The 12,664-nt window shown below is 44.2% G+C and overlaps 2 protein-coding genes across 3 annotated transcripts; one reads left to right on the plus strand and one right to left on the minus strand.

Annotated features, from left to right (window-relative positions):
- Positions 1 to 2,335: 2,335 nt before the first annotated feature.
- rpl15 (ribosomal protein L15) lies at positions 2,336 to 5,056 on the minus strand. The gene is made up of 4 exons (XM_048992643.1): positions 4,942 to 5,056; positions 4,235 to 4,416; positions 3,270 to 3,406; positions 2,336 to 2,696 (listed from the first exon to the last, which is right to left on the minus strand). Exons 2-4 carry the CDS (start codon positions 4,404 to 4,406, stop codon positions 2,391 to 2,393), a joined length of 615 nt encoding a protein of 204 aa, XP_048848600.1. The 5' UTR covers positions 4,407 to 4,416; positions 4,942 to 5,056; the 3' UTR covers positions 2,336 to 2,390.
- Positions 5,057 to 5,211: 155 nt separating this feature from the next.
- Positions 5,212 to 10,648, plus strand: nkiras1 (NFKB inhibitor interacting Ras-like 1). Of its 2 annotated transcripts, none has more exons than XM_048992645.1 (4): positions 5,212 to 5,575; positions 5,725 to 5,832; positions 8,727 to 8,968; positions 9,892 to 10,648. In XM_048992645.1, the coding sequence occupies exons 2-4, from the start codon at positions 5,739 to 5,741 to the stop codon at positions 10,132 to 10,134; spliced, it is 579 nt and encodes a 192-aa protein (XP_048848602.1). In that variant the 5' UTR covers positions 5,212 to 5,575; positions 5,725 to 5,738; the 3' UTR covers positions 10,135 to 10,648. The 2 variants fall into 2 exon arrangements, with proteins under 2 accessions (XP_048848602.1, XP_048848601.1); XM_048992644.1 differs by having other exon boundaries at positions 5,212 to 5,522.
- Positions 10,649 to 12,664: the final 2,016 nt, after the last annotated feature.

The following is a 12,664-nucleotide window of genomic DNA, read 5'->3' on the forward strand; positions in this document are numbered from 1 at the left end:
AGTACCTTTCTGGCTCAGTTTATTAAGAAAAAAAAAACTGCTTCTCTCCACTTCAACAGTGAGACTATTTTCTAAAAATTGTTCAGGTCTAATTTTAAGTACTGTGTAACAGAACATAAGAAGAAATTTACAAACGAGAGGAGGCCATTTGGGGAGAACTTAAATAATAGCTCAGAGCTGTTAAAATCTTATCTAGCTCTAATTTAAAGGAACCCAGGGTTTTAGCTTGCGCTACACTAGCAAGAAGACTATTCCATACTCTAACTACATGCTGCGTAAATAAGTGCTTCCTCAAATTCATTTAAAAATGTTCTCCCGCTAATTTCTAGTATTTAAACTAATATTGAAATAGCCATTTGGCTGAACGGCATCCAGACCTGTTAGAATATAAGAACATAAGAATGTGGCATAAAGAAGGTGCCTAACTGTAGCATATTGGGAATGAAGTCATGGACAATAAGGTGTGATTCTTGCCAGAATGCAAAACCGATCATATATTAACATTGCTTAAATATAACTAAATAACACTTATAATAGCTTTTATACAGGCAATTAAAATCAACTTGTTTAAATTTATAAATTCCGGCAGCATACAAAAAAAGATCACGGGGAAAATGAACAGAACTACATTACAGAAATTTACCTTTAATTTGGTTAAAGTCAATGTCAAATTCTGGAGCAAATTCCTTATTCCTCCAGAGAGCAAAGTGAGCACAGGTGGTTTTCATGAATGACAGATACAAAAACATTTTTGTCCAGAATTTGTGACGGTTCTGGACAGTCATGGCATTTCACAGACCCTCCTTACCTGTATAATAATGCATCTGCACCCTTGGCTTCCCAGGATAAGAGGCCCTGACTCAGGTACGCTGGATGAGTGTAGATCCAGGGGCACTAAATGTGCGTCTCTGCCTCTCAGTAAGGCTCACACTCCGCTCCCCCGCTAATTAACACACAGCCACTGCAATGGAAAGCCAGTCGCAAGCTGGCCTCACAAGCCATTCCTCATTGGCTGGAACACGTGCCTGTCTTTACAGCAGACCACCAAATGCATTTCCTGCTGCAATGATGCATGCACTACAGTAGCCTCGCATTTTGGCATCATACAGACGACCTTATTACCCTTGTAGGTACATGGTGTTCCTACTACTTAAGAACAGAGACGCTGGACCAGTTCTGGTGAAACCAAAGGAATTCCATAATTTTACCCATCTGGGTCCTTCCCAATACCAAACATAGACTACTGGCAATGGTGCTTGTGGCGTTTTTCCACTGCCAACAAGAACTGGGCCGTTCCGCAAACTGTTTACCATTGTAAACTATGCAAGCTGTATCCCAGCTGACATAACCCTGCTTACAAGCAGGACTTGAAACCAGGGGGAGGGGCTGTGTCACGGGCGTCTAATTGGTCAAAATAGGGACATCAATTTACATACTAGAGGCCAACATTCGGCCCATCAACCTTGTCTGGGGAGAACTTGGCTAATAGCTCAGTTTGTTACAATCTTATCCAACTGGTGTAGAGAAGTGCTTTCTCAAATCCAGTTTAAAAGATTCTCCAGCTAATTTCCACCTGTGGCCACGAGTTTGTCTATTTGGCTAATCAGAATCCAGACCTGTTCGAATCTTATATACTCGTATCATGTCCCCCTTAGTCTCCTTTGCTCGAGGCTGAACAGATTCAGCTTAGCTAACCTCTCCTCATAAGACATTCCTACAAGAGCATAAATCATACGTTGAACCCTTTCTAAGGCATCAACGCCCTTTCTAAGATAAGGTGACCAAACCTGCACACAATACCCTAGGTGGGGTCTTACCAAGGAATTGTATCATCTTAGCATCAGCGATGCAGCTCCCTTGACAAACTCCACACACCTAGAGATGTAACCTAACATCAGATACCGGTGATCAGCATTGATATTCATGGATTACCCGAAGGAAAAATGGGCATATTCTATATATTAATCATTATTAGTAGTATCACACATCGCAATGTATTGATGCATTCTCAATAACTTGGTTGGAAATTTCCACCTACTTAAAGTACAATAGAGCTGCTGAACAGAACTTATTCATAATACAAGTTTACATGAGCAAATGCTAATTGCACTAGCATTCGATGCCAACGTAAGAGTGATTGTCACGGGTAGTAAATAAGCATCTCTTCAGTTTGCGTCGCCATCAAAACCCGGCAACACCTTTACCAAACTGACCTTTTCTGCGGGCCGGAACCGGGCTGTAACTAGTCTTCCATTTTCAATTTAACGGCAGTGAGTCGCGGGTAACTGGGGTATTACTGATCCAGAGACGGAAACAGAAGCAGGGAAGGCAAAGCACCAGGGCAAACAAGGATTTTATTGGACTGAAAGCTCTGAACATGCAGACACTCGTTAGCGGTAACGGTGCAGCTGCAGGGTGTTGCGGCGCTTCCAGGCCGCCCGGCGCGACCCACCGATGGTCAGATGAAACTTGTGGCCCTTGCCCAGGCCGCGGCTCTTCTTGCCAGCGGACGTGAGGCCGCGCATCTCTCTGTGCTTGTGCACTGGCTTGGTGATCCATTGGGTGTCGGGGTTGCGTCTGATAGCCTTGTGGAAGGGGTCGATGAGGATGACCTCAAAGAACTTGTACGTGGAATCTTCTCCCACCCAGTATGAGTTCAGGACCCGCAGGGCGCCACAGTGGCGACCGGCACGTTCCTAACCAATCAAATGCACAGGTCAGATTATATAAAGTGCTTATTGGACAGGTAATCACATATAGAAGGCCTGCTAGTCACTGTCACCAATTGGGCCACTGCCAAGCTAGAGCTGGAACTATGCCATCACTACTCTGAAAACCTATTTCATCCATGATCAAGAACCACAAACATTTACAATTTTAAGCAGAAAACACTGATTCAAATCAGCGATATTCAGCTGAGACCATCTCGGCCACGGGGCCTCCACATGACGATGCTACAGCACGCACCATGGAGCTGCTCAAGGCACTCATTGATCCAAAGTTGAGATCGATGACAGAACAGTGATTAAACAGCACACTCAGTGTGGCTGGGATTACGACAAACTTACTGTTGCCTGTTTTACCCTATGAGACAAGGTGAATGATTGAGCTAGCCCACGTTTTGGCTAAAACCTCATCTCTCCCATCACATGCCTGTCTCGTAAGGGCCACGATTTCCCGCCCTCACCGATTTCAGCCAAACATGAAAGACCCGTCCTTTCAGATGTGCTGAACCAGTGACGGACTTGGGATCGACAACGGACACTGACCTCTGCGACGGACTGGAGGCTGCGGGCGAACTTCAGCTGGTTGACGCCGTGGTGCACCGGCTTGCCGTAGGTGGCGCCCTTGGGCACGGGACGTTTGCGGCCTCCACGACGCACGCGCACACGATAGATGACATAGCCTGTCAAAGGACAAAGGCAGAAGATCGCAATTAGGAGCATTCTGGGTAACCCGAGGCTTATCTGGGGTGGAACCTTCCACAAAACCGCATTACGGATTTGCTGGTTTGATGCTACATTTAAACTTCACCGATACAGTTGTTAGGGTTAAATATGAAGACCTTCTGGACAGACTGTGCGTTCAACAGAACATGTATGGCTGTAAGTTTTAAGGTAAACAAAAAAATGACAAGACGACCCGGACACAGAGGTAGCACAGCACAATGTTAAGTGGTCTAGCAGTTTTTTCAAACCCAATGGGAGATACCAGCTCATGGTCTGTCAGGGCTGTTCAAATCACAGCCCTCAAGGCCGAAGCCCTGCTGATTTTCCAGCCTTCCTTTACCTGCCAGCCAGTGTGAAGCCTCTGGCCAATCAGAATCAGCAATTATTTACCAACTACCTGGGAGAACCGAAAACAAGGCCTGGATTTAGAATCGAGGTCCACATTTGAAGAGCCCTGGTCCTGATAAGTATTACTGGGCAACATGAGGACAAACGTTTCCATGATTTCTTAAAACAGGTACTTCTATATCAGGGCTCTTCAAATCTGTAATTCTATTCCAAAACCAGGCCTCTTCAGGTGTGTCAGGTAGTTTAATAATTCCTGATTCTGATTGGCCAGAGGATTCACACCTGCTTCACAGAAAAAGGAATTGCTGGAAACCAATTATAATTAATTGTAATAATTATAATTAGCAGGGCTCTGATTTTGAGGACAATGATTTGAATAGCCGTGGTGTAGGTTCAAACAGGTGAACTGCTCTGGGCAGTTACCCACTGTTACCCACCTTGCTTGGCCTTGTAGCCGAGTCGGCGCGCCTTGTCGGGTCTGGTAGGTCTAGGAGTCCGGTGCAGCGAGGAGAGCTGGCGGTACTGCCAGCACCGGACGCGGAGCAGAAAGCGCATCACGTCCGACTGCTTTTTCCTCCATAGCTCCTGCATGTACTTGTACGCTCCCATTCTGCCTCAGCTACAAGAAAGGGCAGAGGCCGTGTGACACACTGCAAAGCCACTCTGAACATGACAGCAGCAAGACCGCTGACTGTTAAGCATCAGTAGTTTAAAATGTATAGCTCCTTACGATACCTGCGCCTCCGAAAATCACATTTTCCCCCTTATAGTAATACTGTAGGCCACGCGGGCAAATTACCCGACAACTTCGCTTAACCAGACAACACCAACACAGTTTTCAGACTTAAGGTCAAATAGTTTAACTTAAGCCATTAATGGCCCGCTTGTAAGTGTATGCATACATCTACCCCTCCAAATACAATTCAACGTTACAAGACATTAAATAGCTGCAAACCGCGGCCCATGCACATCCATAAAACAGTGCTCAAAATCATACTCTTCAATATCGGACTTCAACAAAATAAAGGTTGTTCCCGCGAGTCACAACATTCAATTTCTTAAATTCTAAATAACGGGACGAGATGACCTTATTTAATAAGTGATATTAGATTGATTCTAAAACAGAATTAACAGGCTAACTTACTTTCGTGATGGCGTACCAACCGGAAAGGGAGATTTTTTTTTACCCATCATGCTTTATTAAAACGTGATGAAGCCATTTCCTACAGCGAGGAGGCTGCTGGGAAATGTAGTCGCACATTAGGTCATTTATATTTGCTAATGGCGTTTTTATTATTAGCGTTTATTTTAAAATATTAACGTTTTTCAAATAAGCGTGATGTATATGTTCATTTTGGTGCTCAGTATAGGGGGTAAATCGGTTTTTATTATCCAGTAAGACAGACAAGGTTTCGGGCTGCAGTTTCAGAATAGGGTTTTCTCTACGTCAAATAAAAGCACCGCCAAATAGTCTATAAGAATTGTAAATGCATATCTACATCCAAAGGAATGCTCGCGTCTCATTGTTGCAGAAATATTGCTCAATACACGCATGCAGATACACATTTAGTTCGCTTTTTAGCTTCCTGGTCTGAAAACGTCACTGCATAGGCAATGAAGCATGTGCATTAAATTGATATTGGACTCCGCAGCTAGCGCCAGCGAAATATCCAGATCCCATTACCCGTCTTTCACAAATAGCTAGATAGCTGTTTGTATTACGAGGTAAAGCTTTTATTTCTGTTCAGCATTTGGGACACGCAATAAGAAAGTTCGAGGTTATTAATTCGTCTTATTGAATATGTTCCGCACGACATTGTTAGCGATGTAGTAACTATGTGACAGTTGTTTCCGTTTGGTATGTTCATCCTCTGCTATTTCGCCGGATCGATTGATCTCATTTTTCTCATTCTTTTGACAATGCAAGGTCGCCACAGCGCCATGGGTAAAGGCTGCAAAGTTGTGGTTTGCGGCTTGGCGTCAGTGGGAAAGACGGCGATTCTGGAGCAGCTGCTTTACGGGAATCACGTAGTGGGTGAGTTTGTGATGGTGAGTTTGCTGGGTGATGGTCAACTCTGGCTGCTTTCAGGGATACTATTGTCGCATTTGTGAAGAATATAATATTATCATTATATATATATTTTTCAATTTTATAATATTAATTGTTATAGTTGTTAGTATTTTTAGTTAGTGGTTGTACTGGTATATAATACCTACCGATTATATTGCCTGAAAACACCCTCGAAACTGTTACACTATTATCTGGTTTTTCCTGAAACATGCGCTGTCGACGTTCAGTTGCAACATTCTCAGTTTCGTTTAATTATTTTAGCTTTTATCCCTTAATCTTTGTGCCTAGAGGTATTAATTATGTAAAGCAATTTATTAAAATCTTGCTGCAGCGTTCATTCTCATGTACAGTCTATAATGTCCTGAGCAAATGAATTCAACAAGCTGTATAACTATACTGTGAAATAGACAAGTTATGCCTATTTAGATAACGATAACGTTGAGACGTGGAGGTTGCTGTTATTAAGTAAAAATATTAAAGGTAAGCTAATTGAAATGCAAGCAGTGTTTAACGTTAATGAATATGTGTTATAAATATACACCATTATATGGGCTGAATAAGCACAGAATAAAAACAGCTGTCGGCATTGCACTTTCATTAAATGCATCGTTAATTACTGCTCCGCGATATAAAAAAAGGGGGGGGGGAGCGCTGTTTTTAGGTAAATCCATCCATCCATCCATCCATTTTCCAAACTGGGAAATCCTACTGGGTCGCGGGGGGTCCGGAGCCTATCCTGGAAACAATGGGCACGAGGCAGGGAACACCCCAGGATGGGGGGCCGGTCCATCGCAGGGCACACTCACACACCATTCACACACACATGCATATCTATGGGCAATTTAGCAAGTCCAGTTAGCCTCAGCATGTTTTTGGACTGTGGGGGGAAACCGGAGTACCCCGGAGTACCCCACGATAACATGGGGAGAACATGCAAACTCCACACGCATGTGACCCAGGCGGAGACTCGATTCTGGGACCCAGAGGTGTGAGGCAACAGTGCTAACCACTGCACCACCATGCCGCCCCCTGTTTTTAGGTAAATTCTGCTTTAAAATCTGTTTCTTGGTTTAGAGCAATTTAAGTAACTGGTCGCTGTTAACTGACGTGAAGCATGCGTTATTTGACGGCATTCCTTATTTGTTAAAAATTGACTTGTTTATATACATAAGAAGTGTTCAAATGAATGAAAGTGGCTACTTCAGAGATGGTCTTGGCTTCCGGACCAAGGCTCACCGCTGCGCGTGACCAAGAGTTAGGGGTTGTTTGGTCGTGCTCAATGGCTCCTTGCCAGCCACAAGATCCAGATGTTCACTTCCGGCTGTGTTTCTTGCTGTCAGGTCCAGGCTGGACTCATACCGCCCACAACCTTCTGTTTTTTTCCGAGTGTCTCAGTCTCACTGCCCGGTGCTGTCGTTTGGTGCCTCTCTCTGCTTTTTTGCACAGGTCACCGTCACTTTTCAGACTATCCCTTATGACATTTTAGAATTCAGAGCGAGCCTCTCTCGCCAAACCTGCTCCATAAACTGAGCTTACAGTCACTAAATCTCACCTTGTTTGCTGTGGTGACACAATGCATCAGGCTTGAGGTGTATCCAGCATGTATTACTGCCTGAGAGGTTTATTGCTTAGTTGAGAAATTGCCGCAATCAACCATAGGTGTTCCTCATGGGGGAGGAGGGCAGGACACACACATCCTATGCAATTTTCATAACGGTGGTGTTTGTCCCACCCAATATTTTCCAGAATTTTGCTTTAAAAGATATTAATACATTTATCAGGAGAATCTCCTTGTCATCTACTGACCAAGAGGAAAATACTTTTAGGTGACGATTTCAGATGCTGCACATAAATGAATATATACCGTCAATATTGAAACTGAAGGGTAGCCTGTATATAGGTACAATATATGAGGTCAGACAGGAAAATGTGACGACAGATTTGATCCCGTCACACTGTCAGAAAGAAGTGTAACGTTCTAGTGCAGTTTTATTCCCCAAGGCACAAACACCATTATCGTACCTCCTATTGTACAGAAATGAGTCCATTTCTTTACCTTAAATTAGACTAAAAGGTAAATTTACCTACAGCTAAAGTACAACTGGCAGGCCCTTAAGGTACAGCTCCGGTGACAAGTAATTGTACCTTCAAAGGTACAAATTGGTGCTTCTTTTCTGCCCACGTAATGGATCCGTCCCTCTTCCTCCCGATATTGAAAACACAGTGACACCCTTGCAATCAGCATATAATTTTATGCAGTGACCAAACTGGGGGCTGTAGCTTCAGGTCGCTACTGCAAATAGTCAGAAGCACAGCTGGGAAGGGGTCAGTACTCTTTGGCCCCCCAAGGTCAGGCACTGGTAGCACTGGGGCCTCACGCCTTCAGGTTCTGGGTCTGATCCCTGCCCCTTTATGTGCTTCAGGTTTTTATCGCGCAGTCCAAAGACTTCAGCTATAAGTGTTTGCCTGGGTGCCCTGTCTATCCTGGGTGTCCCTGTCTGTCCTGGGTGTCCCTGTCTGTCCTGGGTGTCCCTGTCTGTCCTGGGTGTCCCTGTCTGTCCTGGGTGCCCTGTCTGTCCTGGGTGCCCTGTCTGTCCTGGGTGTCCCTGTCTGTCCTGGGTGTCCCTGTCTGTCCTGGGTGTCCCCTTCCACATGCCTGGGGATGAGCTTCAGGATGACTGTGACTTTGGGTTGGATGAAATGTTCTGGGTAATGAATAAATGAAAGGGAATATTTGATTGGGGAAATCACACATATATATATTTACTTCTAGTAAATAGTGGAAAGTGATTGCATTTTATTTGTAAATTTTATTGAAAGGTATACTGACTAATACAAATGTATTTTGTCTACATCAGGCTCTGAGTCCCGTAAGACCTTAGAGGATGTCTACGTTGCCTCTGTTGAGACAGACCGTGGCGTAAAGGAGCAGTTGCGGCTGTATGACACCAGGGGGCTCCACGATGGCCTGGAGCTCCCCAAACACTACTACTCCGTAGCCGATGGCTTTGTGCTGGTCTACAGTGTGGACAGCTTGGAGTCATTCAAGAAAGTGGATGTGCTGAAGAAAGAAATAGAGAAATGCAGGGACAAACGGGAGGTATGGCAAACATCTTAGGTGAAGGTGTCGTTTTTCAACAATCTGTGATGTAAAAGTCATGCTTTTTCAATGGGGGCTGAGCAGATCTGTGAGTTGGCCTCCCGTTGAAGAGGATGCAGATTTGGTAAGAGGAAGAATTGAAGGTTGTGGTGTCTTCGACCTTGTGGATTGTTGTACAACAGTGTTTCTTAACCCAGTCTTCAAGGACTCTTGGATAATCCGTATTTTTGATTCCACTCCATTCCAGCACACTTCCACCAAGCATCCAAGAACATCAAATATCTGGTACTGGTGTGTTCAGACCTGGGAGGTAGCAAAAATGTAGACTGCCTGAGAGTCTCTGAGGACTGGGCTGAGAAACGTTGCTATAGAAGGTTTATGACCGAGGGCGATGCAGTGAGTAGGGTCCTCTGCTTTTCTTGCGATGGGCTCCAGGCCACCCTATATCCCTGTACTGTGTAAGTGTTTGGAAAATGGTTGGATGTATGGTTAATGAGTAATTGTCATGGTTTATGGCCTTGGTCAAATAAAACGTGTCTGTGGGGGGGGGGGGGGGGGATTTCACATATGAATGAGATCCAGGAAGCTGTAAAAAACCAAACAAATGGACTTTGCATCACTCTTTTTAATTTTGATGAAATTTGCCATGTGAATTACACATACTGCACCTTCCAGAGCTCAGAAAGGTTTCTCACACATAGAAAATCCCTTTAAGATATTGTGCCTTTTCTACATCCTGGCAAGCAAAAAGATGATGGTCCACAGTGTAGCGCAGTTCCCTGGCTTAGCTACTGCTCACTGGCTCAGAGTACTTGTGCACAAGTGCAAAAACGGTGATGTAAAAACCATTTTGTGAATTTGTTGATTTTTAAATTGAACGATCGTCCGCCAATCTGTCTTCCCCATTCCCCGGCACCATGCAGGTGATGGTGATCGTTCTGGGGAACAAGACGGACCTGCAGGAATGGCGGCAGGTGGACCCAGAGGCGGCACAGCAATGGGCCCGGGGCGAGAAGGTCCGGCTGTGGGAAGTCAGCGTGACGGAGCGCGACTCCCTCATCGAGCCCTTTACTGTCCTCACCAGCCGCCTCACCCAGCCCCAGAGCAAATCATCCTTTCCGCTGCCTGGCCGCAGGAGCAAGGGCCCGCCCTCCAATGACATGTGACCGCCACACGGCGGCGCTGTGCATGGGGCCAAACCTACCAGGGCTCACTGGAGCGTTAATGGACTGAGAGCAATAAAGCAAAAAATACTGTGGTTTATTATATTTTATAATTTTTTTTTACTTCATCCCCTTGGAAATCGGTCATCGCCCCTTCCACAACTAAAGAAGATGTGTTCTGGGTTTGTCCAGCTGTGAATTTGTGTATTTTGTTAGTTTTATTTATTTTTTTTGCACTTTGTGTTCCGCTTTTAAAACCCGGTGCAGTGTATAAGTGAAGCAGGTTGTCACAAATATTGTATTACATAACTGTCACATGAGCCAAATGTATGAAGCAGGGGACTCGTGGCTTGTTTGCGCAGAGACGCTGGACGTGGTCTCGCTGCGTAAGGCTGTTATTCTCCAAGCCAGAAGGGGAAATTCAATGGGGGAATTTCCATCCCCAGTGTGTCAGAGCACTTTGAGTATCACGGCATGAAGAAAAGGTAGTTGGAAATAAAATCATTATTGAAGACGCTATTGTGCGTGACTGGTGTTTTATTGCAGCATCAGAATCTTGGAAACGCTTCCCACACTAAGCCGGAACATTTACAGAGAGTGCCGTTTGAACATTTCCATTGTTCGTTTTTTTTCCATATTTAGCATGAGACGGCAGCGCATTGTGGCACGTAGGAGGGACTTGCTGTGTCCAGTGACACTAATGCATCAGTCACTCTTCCAGGAGCTGTGGAGCTTCTCTGATTAGTTTTTTTTATATACCTCAACAATAACTAGCCTGTGACAGCATAGGAAGTCATTTTTGCATGTGGTGACTGTGTTACCCATTCAGAGAACCGAGTGTGTAATTTACCTGACCTTATGCCCAGAAATACCTTCCTTTTTTTTACTGCATGAGGAAGATCTGTAGCCGTTCCGAATCACACAAATCTGCCGGCATGTGAAGCGGGTAAAACATTTATCAGCCTGAATGGCGAGCAGATCTGAACCGGGTGGGATCACTGTCTCCAGTAAGACGTCGAGACCCGGTATTCGAAACACGTGGATTCATGGAAATCGTTCAAACTGCGGATAGGAGGCTCACAGGTGCCTGTTTGCGAATCGCGGCTATTCCTCAGATTTCTGTGTCAGCTCCGGCTGCCCTGATCCACGCAGCTGTGAGACTGCAGGTCAGCTTAGCAGTTTAAATCAGGCTACGCTACAAACATACAGAATGGCAAAGGGAACGATGGAGAGGTTTGGGAGCCACGCAAACAAGCATGTAGTTTGACTACTGCACTTTACATAGCAATTTAAGGTAAGAGAAACAGCATCGTTATGGTCAGGTTCAGCGATGTGACATTGTTGGTATATAATAAATGGGATCACTTACCCATTGTAAACATCATTTACCCCGTCGGTTACTCGTTCCACTAGCATTTGCACCCCATGTTACAAGTACATCTACCCATTAGAGGTAAATTACACATGTACTGTGTTTGAAATGGGTCATTCTTAAGTGACAGTACCTTAATTCTACTTAATATTGCTACAAAAAGGACACTAGAAGCAGCTAGTTTGTGTTTCATGCATAATGTGAAGACGAGATTAAGACCAGGGGCCTGTGTAATGAAACTGGTTTAAAAAAGTCAGGGTTATAAGGCAGGTTTCAGCTTAACAAAGCCAAAAAAAAGCAGAGATAAATGATATTGCAATGCTAATTATCAGCGATTTACGGTGAACAAAGGTATTTTGTTTTTCACTGAAACAAAGATTATTTCCCTGAGTGATCAGTCAATCAAACATGCATGGATCACAACAGGGCTACATTTTACAATACAGTGGAAAATGGATTTATTATGGTAAAATATGAATTCTAATGTAAAATAATGGCGTAGGGGGAACACCGTGGCTGCCAGCAAAGATAAAAATGCATGCTGGCTGCAGATCACCGGCAGCGTAAATACCTACGTACAGTTTGACTGTCATTAGGATAATTGTTTTAAAATTCCGAACATGTGCTTTGAGGTTTTTGTAATCATTTTGCATAATAATTCTTAGTCTTTCTATTCATAATCCCTTTGTTTTTTATTCAGTATTAAACCTATCCTTCAAAACCCAATCAGTAGTCCATTACCTATCATACACACACACATACACACACAGGGTATACCTATCCTTATGGGGACCGCGCATTCACTTCTATGGGAAAAATGCTAACGCTAACTATGACAACCTTAACCCACACCCTGCCCTAACCATAACCACAAGTAACCAAGCAAAATACAAGCATTTTTAGTTTTTTTCATAGCAGTCACTGATTTTCATAAAATAGAGTTTTCCCATATGGGGACAATGTGTCCCCATAAGGATAGGTACACACGCGCACACGCACACAGCGTGGGTATGTGACTGGGGAAGACAAAGGTGTTGACATGTTAATATTTATATTAGCCCGTAGTCAGGAAAAGCAAGGCGTGTGCAAGAACTACTAATCAACGAAAGTGCTGAACCAATATCTCATTAAAGGAGAGATTGCCTGTTTTCATAGATATTA

This window comes from Brienomyrus brachyistius, chromosome 23, assembly GCF_023856365.1.
Source record: "Brienomyrus brachyistius isolate T26 chromosome 23, BBRACH_0.4, whole genome shotgun sequence".
Classification (NCBI taxonomy): Eukaryota; Metazoa; Chordata; class Actinopteri; order Osteoglossiformes; family Mormyridae; genus Brienomyrus; species Brienomyrus brachyistius.